At 51.7% G+C, this 9,741-nt stretch overlaps 1 protein-coding gene across 1 annotated transcript in view; it reads left to right on the top strand.

Annotated features, from left to right (window-relative positions):
* Positions 1-8,809, top strand: part of PELP1 (proline, glutamate and leucine rich protein 1) — a 33,041-nt gene extending 24,232 nt beyond the window's left edge. Inside the window, exons 6-17 of the mRNA XM_012449413.2 lie at positions 3,368-3,427; positions 3,727-3,877; positions 4,073-4,199; positions 4,354-4,441; positions 4,874-4,962; positions 5,041-5,157; positions 5,271-5,418; positions 5,560-5,719; positions 6,449-6,504; positions 6,666-6,872; positions 6,971-8,446; positions 8,666-8,809. Coding sequence (XP_012304836.2) covers positions 3,368-3,427; positions 3,727-3,877; positions 4,073-4,199; positions 4,354-4,441; positions 4,874-4,962; positions 5,041-5,157; positions 5,271-5,418; positions 5,560-5,719; positions 6,449-6,504; positions 6,666-6,872; positions 6,971-8,446; positions 8,666-8,758 — 2,772 coding nt within the window. The 3' untranslated portion in view covers positions 8,759-8,809. The remainder of the gene's footprint in view (positions 1-3,367; positions 3,428-3,726; positions 3,878-4,072; positions 4,200-4,353; positions 4,442-4,873; positions 4,963-5,040; positions 5,158-5,270; positions 5,419-5,559; positions 5,720-6,448; positions 6,505-6,665; positions 6,873-6,970; positions 8,447-8,665) is intronic.
* Positions 8,810-9,741: the final 932 nt, after the last annotated feature.

Here is a 9,741-nt window from a genome sequence, read left to right on the forward strand (position 1 = left end):
TTCCAGCTACTTGGAACACTGAGGCGGGAGATCTCTTGAAGCTGGGAGATGGAGTTTGCAGTGAGCCAAGATCGTGCCACTGCACTCTAGCCTGGGTGACACAGTGAGACTCTGTCTCAAAAAAAAAAAAAAGTCATTTGGAGAACTTTCCTCTGTTGAGGGTTTTGGCTTTGTCTGTTGCCGACACCTCAGATAAGTATCTTTTATGCATATGCTCCAGGGGCAGTTTGTACTTAGGAAATCCTGTAGACTAGTTCTTAAGAAAACGGAGAATTGCTGTTTTAAAGTGTCTGTTTTCTGTCTCATTCCCTAGATGCTCCTGGGTAATTGCTGACTCCAGGCTCAGGATGACTCCTCCCAAGTGATGATCAGGGAGTTGTCCTTGAGGTCAATTCCTGCAGAGACTTCTTTAAGTCACTTCCCCCTCCTTGCCAAATTGATTAGTAGTTCCTCAGAATGAATGGGAAGATATACCCCACTCTCGAGAGATATAGCCAGGACGTGTGTGTGTGTGTGTGCGCACGCGCTCATTTTGAATGAACTGTCTCAAGTGAGTCATTGCTTTGGTTTGCTTTGTGGGTCAGCCAGGGTAGGCCATGTCACTTCACTCTACACTGCTTTATTGCGGTCACGTAAGCAGGCTGCCCACGTTTTTGAGCCAGTGTCTCAGGGAAAGCATGAGCAGAAGTTGGCCAGAAAAGCTGAGTGCCACTATAGTTAGGGATTCAGCAGCTTTCTAAGAACTGTCGTCCTTGGAGAAGCTAGTGAATCAGGAGACCTTGAGTGGTTACTCTTCTTTGGTTACTCTTCTTTCTGAAATTCTAGCATATCAGACATATAAGTCCTTTCCATGTTCTAAGGGAAAGTGTTCTAGATCTTCTACCTGGGATTAGTTAGAACCATACTTGTTTCATGGTCAGTAAGAATCCTGAAGTGTAACATGGGAAACTGAATACCGTTCCTGCCATGGGGTAGAAAGGAGGAAGTCTTGGAGGGTTGGTTTGTGAACTACACACTGACAAGCTTCTTTCTGCTCCTTGTTTCCCCCTAAGTCCCCTGCCGTGTGTGTGCTGGGTGCCGCTGCTCATTTGTTTTCCAGAAGTTCACATTTGTGCATGTGATTCCCCTGCTGCCTGGATAGATTCATACTCACTAGCCTCGGATTTAAAGCCTTAGTCTGTTTCTCCATTGGCGTCTTCTGATTCTGGCACTCTACTTGGTGCTTCTCCCTCCCTGTTCTTATTATCTGGACTCCCCTTTCTTCTTCTTCTTTTTTTTTTTTTCTTTTGAGACAGAGTCTTACCAGGCTGGAGCCCAGTGGCGCAGTCTCTGCTAACTGCAACCTCCGCCTCCTGGGTTCAAGTGATTCTTTCACCTCAACCTCCCAAGTAGCTGGGACTACAGGCACATGCCAAACACCCGGCTAATTTTTGTATTTTTAGTAGAGAAAGGGTTTCACCATGTTGGCCAGGATGGTCTCCATCTCTTGACCTTGTGATCCACACGCCTCGGCCTCCCAAAGTGCTGGGATTACAGGCGTGAGCCACCGCGTCCGGCCTCTCCCCTTCTAAGCCCAGGTTGGTCCCACCCTTCCTGGCCTCAGCGCTGTTCCCTCTTTATCTGCTCTTTCCCCTTCTCTGTATGTTGCCAGTGTTGCTCCAGATTCTTGTTTTTCCATATGCTTATCTTGTTGTTCTTACTAATTCTTTTTTTTTTTTTTCCTGAGATGGAGTTTCACTCTGTCATCCAGGCTGGAATGCAGTGGTGTGATCTTGGCTCACTGCAACCTCTGCCTCCCGGGTTCAAGCAGTTCTCCTGCCTCAGTCTCCCAAGTAGCTAGGATTACAGGCGCATACCACTGTGCCCAGCTAATTTTTATATTTTTAGTAGAGACGGCCTTTTACCATGTTGGCCAGGCTGTTATCAAACTCCTGACCTCGTGATCCACCCGCCTTGGCCTCCCAAAGTGCTGGGATTACATGCGTGAGCTACTGCTCCCGGCCTTTCCTTACTAATTCTTATGTCCCTCAGAAGGCGGAAGTCCTGTTTTCTTCCTTTCTGACCCGTAGTGCAGTGTTCTTAATCTTTTTTGTGCTGTGGACCTCTTCTCAAAATAATGTTCTTAAATTGATAAAATAAAATGCACGAATTGCAAGGGAAACTGATCGTGTTAAAATGTAGTTATCAAAATGGTTGTTAAAAATTATGATAAGAGTAGTATGTACCATTTTTTTTTTTTTTTTTTTTTGAGAGAGGGTCTCATTTTCATCCCCAGGCTGGAGTACACTGACTGGTGTGATCTCAGTTCCAGGCTCGGGCGGTCCTCCCACCTCAGCCTCCCAAGTAGCTGGGACTACAGGCATGCACCACCATACCCAGCTAAGTTTTTGTATTTTTAGTAGAGATGGGGTTTTGCTGTGTTGCCCAGACTGGTCTCAAACTCCTGGGCTCAAGTGGTCTGTCCGCAGTGGCCTACTAAAGTGCTGGGATTACAGGCATGAGCCACTGTGCCCAGCCTGTGCTTTTTTTTATTGACATATTAAGTAATAAGATCTAGAAGCAGGTCTTACAATGACTATAATTGCAAATAAGTGATGCATGTGAATGATATTTCAGGATGTGTTACAATTATCGTGTGAAATGAAAATGATTCTATTAGTGACGGTCACAGGTGCTGCTGATACTACTGTGGCTATTTGTCTGCATCTATAAGTGAAGGAAACACTACATTTTACAAATAGGTTAGTGAAAATAATGGTGTCATCCTGATTCCCATCCATGTTCACAGGCCCCTTTGATTGTATACCCAAATACATTGTGGTTCTTACGTTAAACGCTCCTGCCCCAGCACGTTCACACAGCAGGCAGGGAAGGTGCTGAATGATAGCTTGCTGCTCTGAGACTTGCCGCCTTACTTCTGCTCTCCCACCCTTCTCTTTTGACATTGTCCTGTCCTCATGCCTGCGGGTAGTGTCTTAACTCCCAGCTTGGACCCTTGTTTATGTGTGTTAGCTGGTAGAGAGTTGGAGTGTGGAGATTGGTTTTTAGTACTATGTCCTTTTGGCTTGAGGGAGATGACCCATCATTTTGCAAAAACTCAAGGGGAAGCCCAGCTGTCTGTGGGACAGGGGCCAGACCCTTTCCCCCCAAGCAGGAAGCTGAAGACCAGAGCTGGTGTTGAGGAGTCTTTCTACCATGAAAGCATGTCTGTGCCAGGCGTTGATGCCCCATAGAGGGCTTTGCTTCTTGTGTCTACAGGAAAGAAAAAGGCCTGGGCTTAGAGTCTGCTGCTGGGAATGGACGGGGTATACATCTCTGGCTCTTAGAGCTGGCTTACCAGCCTCTTCTTTTTTTCCTCCACATCCAGGGCAAGCTGGCCTCATTTTTTCTGTCTAGGGTGGATGCCTTGAGCCCACAGCTCCAACAGGTAAAGGGCAAGGCGGGACATGGAGAGCCTGGGGATCTGAGCCTGGAGTATCTGTTGCTGTTCCTCCTCAGCTTTTCTGTGTTAACTGCTTTGGGACCATGTTTCCACTTCCCTCCCTCTTAATACATGCAAGTCCCCACTCTTGCCTTCAGGTGCCCATCTGGGTCCTTCAGCCTCATTGTCCCATCTCAGGCTTCCTTCTCTTTGATCTCCATCTCTTTTTGGGTGTTAATGGGGCTGGGGATTCTGTGGCTGGGCTGGATTCCCATCTGACCAGGTTTCTGCCCTTTCTCCTGCAGTTGGCCTGTGAGTGTTATTCCAGGCTGCCCTCTTTAGGGGCTGGCTTTTCCCAAGGCCTGAAGCACACCGAGAGCTGGGAGCAGGAGCTGCACAGTCTGCTGGCCTCACTGCACACCCTGCTGGGGGCCCTGTACGAGGGAGCAGAGACCGGTAGGGACTGTGGCTGGTAGTTAGTGGAACAGTGGTGAGGAAGCTTGGCAGGAAGGAAAAGGAGGCAAGCCCAGAGACATGGGGCAGTTGGTTTTTGGGGAAAATGGGTTAGAATATAGGCAGACTGCCTGCTAGAAATGACAGAGGAGGGGATGGAAGAAAGAGAGTGTACAGGGTAGTCATGCTTCTGCTCAGCTCCCGTGCAGAATGAAGGCCCTGGAGTGGAGATGTTGCTGTCCTCGGAAGATGGTGATGCCCATGTTCTTCTCCGGCTTCGGCAGAGGTTTTCGGGACTGGCCCGCTGCCTAGGACTCATGCTCAGGTGTGTATGGGTGTTGGAGGGAGCGGAGGTGTGTACCTAGAGGGGTCGATGAGGGAGTGTTGTTGCCTTCATCATGAGAAAGGAAATGGAGATGGGTATGGGAGTCATGCCAGGGAACCTACTCTGAGGATCTCCCTGCTCTGATTCTCTTTAGCTCTGAGTTTGGGGCTCCCGTGTCCGTCCCCGTGCAGGAAATCCTGGATTTCATCTGCCGGACCCTCAGCGTCAATAGCAAGAATATTGTAAGTGAGATTTGTCATCTCTTCACTGCCCTTGCTCAGGACACCAGGCAACCAGGAAAGCATTGGGGACCTGAAGTTCCCCGAACAGTGTCATCCTGGAGTCGTCCCAGACGGCTTCCTACTTCTGTCCAAATACCATTACTCCCTGTGTCCCGACACAGGTGCACGATGTCAGAGTGTAGCAGATGCTTCCTTGGGGAGGGTTAATTTGGGGATCAGCTGAGTCATTGCTGAGAGGCCCAGCCATCCGTTTTGCCTTCCATCCAGGGTCTATTTTAGAGGATGGGGGTTTGATTTTGTTTGGAGAACTGAGATCAGGGGATAGGTTTCTTACCTATGTGTACATAGGTAAATAGTCTGTCCCCGTTTCTGGCTCTCTCTGGCTCTCACTCTCTTCCCCCACTCCTTATCTTTGCCACTTTTTTTCTCCAGAGCTTGCATGGAGATGGTCCCCTGCGGCTGCTGCTGCTGCCCTCTATCCACTTGGAGGCCTTGGACCTGCTCTCTGCACTCATCCTCGCGTGAGTGGGATTGGGCAGGGTGTGGTGAAGGGCTGGGGCATGCCAGAAACAAGGGTTACCATTCCTTCTCTACGCCAGGTGTGGAAGCCGGCTCTTGCGCTTTGGGATCCTGATCAGCCGCCTGCTTCCCCAGGTCCTCAATTCCTGGAGCATCGGTAGGGATTCCCTCTCTCCAGGCCAGGAGAGGCCTTACAGGTGACCATCCAGGAAGGGAATAAAGAGGAGAGCGGGTGAGGGGGTGCAGGTGGGCTGGGGCTTCTGGCATGTTGACTCTCCATTCATAACTGCCCTCTTTGCTCATGACACAGCACGGTTCGGACCAAGGTGTATGCCGTGTTAGAGCTGTGGGTTCAGGTTTGTGGGGCCTCGGCGGGGGTGCTTCAAGGAGGAGCCTCTGGAGAGGCCCTGCTCACCCACCTGCTCAGTGACATCTCTCCGCCAGCTGATGCCCTTAAGGTGAGTGAGGCCTCGGTTCTGTCCTAGGACTCATTCTGTGCCCTTTGACCGAATGTACCTGCTCAGCAAACACTGTCTGCTGTGGCTGTCCTGCCTTCTTGTTTGCCCGTGGATGTGATTTATGTTTTCCTCTGCCACCAGCTGCGTAGCCCGAGGGGAAGCCCTGATGGAGGTTTGCAAACTGGGAAGCCTAGCGCCCCCAAGAAGCTAAAGCTGGATGTGGGGGAAGCTATGGCCCCGCCAAGCCACCGGAAAGGGGATAGCAATGCCAACAGCGATGTGTGTGCAGCTGCACTCAGAGGTGGGTGAGGTCTGTGCCCTGGACCACGGGGGCTCTGGGATGGCCTGAGTGATAGCCCAAACAGTTGGTGAAGTGGAAGGCGCTTATAAAATGCAGAGCCAGGCAAAAGCCTGCAGAGAAGCTGGGAGAATGAGCAAAAGCAGCCACACCATTGCCACCGCTGCAGGTTGACTTGAGTCCTGCCGTTAGACTGGGAGCTCTGGTAGCCCTGACCCTCCGGGGCCTCAGCTTTCTCATTCATTCATTTGCATATCCACTTTATATTCTGGTAGAGTTCTAGCACTGGGGAAAGTTCCTCCCTGTGACACTTACATTCTCCCCAGGGTGGGCTGCCTGGTGGAGTTCCCTGCTCTCATTGTAACCACTGATCTGTCAACTGAGGTTACTAGACGGACACTGTGCAGTTAATGGATGACTTTCCTTTGGGTCCTATATATGTCACTGCCTGCCACCCCATCCCATGGGAAGAGGAGAGCCAGTTGTCCCTAAATATATAAATGCCAAATTAGATAATTTATAATTTTTTGACTTACATTGTCTCAGTTACTGTCAGTGGCCCTATCCAGTAGAGGTACTTTTGTGATACGCATTTTAGAGCTGGGAAAGCAAACTTAGAGAAGTTAAATGACTTGCCCAAGTTAGGCAGTGGCGAGTTGGTGCCCACCTTGGGCTGTGTGCCTCAGAAGCCGTTGCATGGGAGCCTGCCCCTTACACACTGTTCTTCCCCAGGCCTCAGCCGGACCATCCTCATGTGCGGGCCTCTCATCAAGGAGGAGACTCACAGGGTTAGTGGAGCCTGGTCCCTGTGGAGACCGGGGAAGGGCTGCTGCTCTGTACACGCTGGGGGGTGTGCCCCAGAGGTGGGTCCGTTCAGACCTGGGAGTAGGCTCTGGAGAAGCGTTGGGTAGTCTTGGGGATGTTTCCAGGTATGTTCTATCCTTTTCAGAGACTGCATGACCTGGTCCTACCCCTGGTCATGGGTGTACAGCAGGGTGAGGTCCTGGGCAGCTCCCCGTACACGAGCTCCCGCTGCCGCCGTGAGCTCTACTGCCTGCTGCTGGCGCTGCTGCTGGCCCCTTCTCCTCGCTGCCCGCCTCCTCTTGCTTGTGCCCTGCAAGCCTTCTCCCTTGGCCAGCGAGAAGATAGCCTTGAGGTAACTGTGACGGGCCAAGCCCCTCTGTGGTTCCTGGAGTCTTGTTTCCATGAGCCAGTGTTTCTGGTGCTCACACCTGCCCTTTCTTCTTCCCTTAGGTCTCCTCTTTCTGCTCAGAAGCACTGGTGACCTGTGCTGCTCTGACCCACCCCCGGGTTCCTCCCCTGCAGTCCATGGGCCCCACCTGCCCCACACCTGCTCCAGTTCCCCCTCCTGAGGCCCCATCACCCTTCAGGGCCCCACCCTTCCATCCTCCGGGCCCCATGCCCTCAGTGGGCCCCATGCCTTCTGCAGGCCCCATGCCCTCAGCAGGCCCCATGCCTTCTGCAGGCCCCATGCCCTCAGCAGGCCCTGTGCCCTCAGCACGCCCTGGACCCCCCACCACAGCCAACCACCTAGGCCTTTCTGTTCCAGGCCTAGTGTCTGTCCCTCCCCGGCTTCTTCCTGGCCCTGAGAACCACCGGGCAAGCTCAAATGAGGACCCCGTCCTTGCCCCCAGTGGGACTCCCCCACCTACCATACCCCCAGATGAAACTTTTGGGGGGAGAGTGCCCAGACCAGCCTTTGTCCACTATGATAAGGAAGAGGCATCTGATGTGGAGATCTCCCTGGAAAGTGACTCTGATGACAGTGTGGTGATTGTGCCCGAGGGGCTTCCTACCCTGCCACCCCCACCACCCTCAGGTGCCACACCACCCCCTGTAGCCCCCTCTGGGCCACCAACAGCCTCCCCTCCTGTGCCAGCCAAGGAGGATCCAGAAGAACTTCCTGCAGCCCCAGGGCCTCTCCCACCACCCCCACCTCCGCCCCCACCTGTTCCTGGTCCTGTGACGCTCCCTCCACCTCAGTTGGTTCCTGAAGGGACTCCTGGTGGGGGAGGACCCCCAGCCCTGGAAGAGGATTTGACAGTTATTAATATCAACAGCAGTGATGAAGAGGAGGAGGAAGAGGAAGAAGAGGAAGAAGAAGAGGAGGAAGAAGAGGAAGAGGAAGAAGACTTTGAAGAAGAGGAAGAGGATGAAGAGGAATATTTTGAAGAGGAAGAAGAGGAGGAAGAAGAGTTTGAGGAAGAATTTGAGGAAGAAGAAGGTGAGTTAGAGGAAGAAGAAGAAGAGGAGGATGAGGACGAGGAAGAAGAAGAATTGGAAGAGGTGGAAGAGCTGGAGTTTGGCACAGCAGGAGGGGACGTAGAAGAAGGTGGACCTCCACCCCCGACCCTGCCTCCAGCTCTGCCTCCCTCTGAGTCTCCCCCAAAGGTGCAGCCTGAGCCAGAACCAGAACCAGGGCTGCTGTTAGAAGTGGAGGAGCCAGGGGTAGAGGAGGAGCATGAGGCTGACACAGCTCCTACCCTGGCCCCTGAAGTGCTCCCCTCCCAGGGGGAGGTGGAGAGGGACGGAGGCAGCCCCGCAGCAGGCCTACCTCCCCAGGAGCTTGTTGAAGAAGAGCCTTCTGCTCCCCCAACCCTGCTGGAAGAGGGGACTGAGGATGGGGGTGACAAGGTACAGCTCCCACCAGAGACATCTGCAGAAGAAGAGATGGAGACAGAGACAGAGGCCGAAGCTCTCCAGGAAAAGGTGAGAGGGCCAGGCAGGGAAGACTCCTCAGGTGAGAAGGAGGGGCTAGCATGAGAAGTGGGAGAAGGGGTTGCAGCCACTTATATTATGAGAGAGATTTCTCCCAGCCTGCACCATTCGTGTGTGTGTGTCTGTGTCTGTGTCTTTTCTGAATCTGTGTGTGTGTGTGTGTGTGTGTGTCTATGTCTATTCTGAATCTTGTATCTTTGTACCTAAAAGGAGCAGGATGACACAGCTGCCATGCTGGCCGACTTCATCGATTGTCCCCCTGATGATGAGAAGCCACCACCTGCCACAGAGCCTGACTCCTAGCCAACTTCTGCACCCCTCCTTGTTTCCAATAAAGTTACGTCCTTAGCAACTGCTGCTTCTGCCTTTTGCCACACCTGGGTCCCCAACCAGAAGCTCAAGTGTCTGCTGGGCTTTTCAGGCTATCCATAGTATTCCCCAAATGTCTCCATAGCTGTCCTTGTCAACGATCCAGAGAGGAGCCATTGACATGTGGGGGTAATGTACTGTCCTGTCACTCAGCACAGTGGTGTCAGAATTGTAGGATGGATACTAAATATATGCAGGATTGTGTGTATGATTAAAAATGAGGAGTTAGAGACATGGCCCTACTTTTGTGTTTGTATTCGGGGTGGGAAATGTGTGGAGAATGTATAGGACTAAGTCTCCTAATGAGTGAACCTGTGTTAGCATACACGTGCCTACATGCATGTGTGCCTGCTCAAACACATAACGGTCCCTTGGTCTGAAACAGCAGGTGGAGTGATTGCTCAGCCTATGGAAGTTTGGAAAGTTAGGAAAAGGTGTAGAGGGGTTTAGTCATTGAATTCTGGGAAATTTGGACCTTGCCCCCAGTTAAAAGGGCATCCATAGTGGGTATGTTCGGGATGAGCTCTATTTTGGGGCTGGTCCTCCTTATAACGGTTATCCCCACAGCTCCCTGGCAGGAGTTTGATAAGCTCACCCCATGCCTTCCTGCTCATTCTTGAGGTCTGGACATTTCCCACCCAGTGTCTGTTTTCTTTAAGCACTAATCCGGTTCTAGGCGTTGTTGGGGTGGACGTGTGAGCATGAACCGAGAGATGTGTCTGCGAGAGGATACCAAGATTTATGAGCTTGAACTAGGGGCCCATGATTTTTTTACTTAGTCAGTTGAATCTTGAACATAAGTAATGTGCCTTGGAAATGCAGAAAGGGGAGTCATTTCTCCCAACATGTATCTATCTTGAAGAGCCTCTTTGAGGAGGTGGCATTTAAGCTAACTTTTGGAAACTTCAGTAGGATTT

This window comes from Aotus nancymaae, unplaced genomic scaffold (assembly GCF_030222135.1).
Source record: "Aotus nancymaae isolate 86718 unplaced genomic scaffold, 86718_ANA_hifiasm-v0.15.2.pri h1tg000072l, whole genome shotgun sequence".
Taxonomy (NCBI): domain Eukaryota; kingdom Metazoa; phylum Chordata; class Mammalia; order Primates; family Aotidae; genus Aotus; species Aotus nancymaae.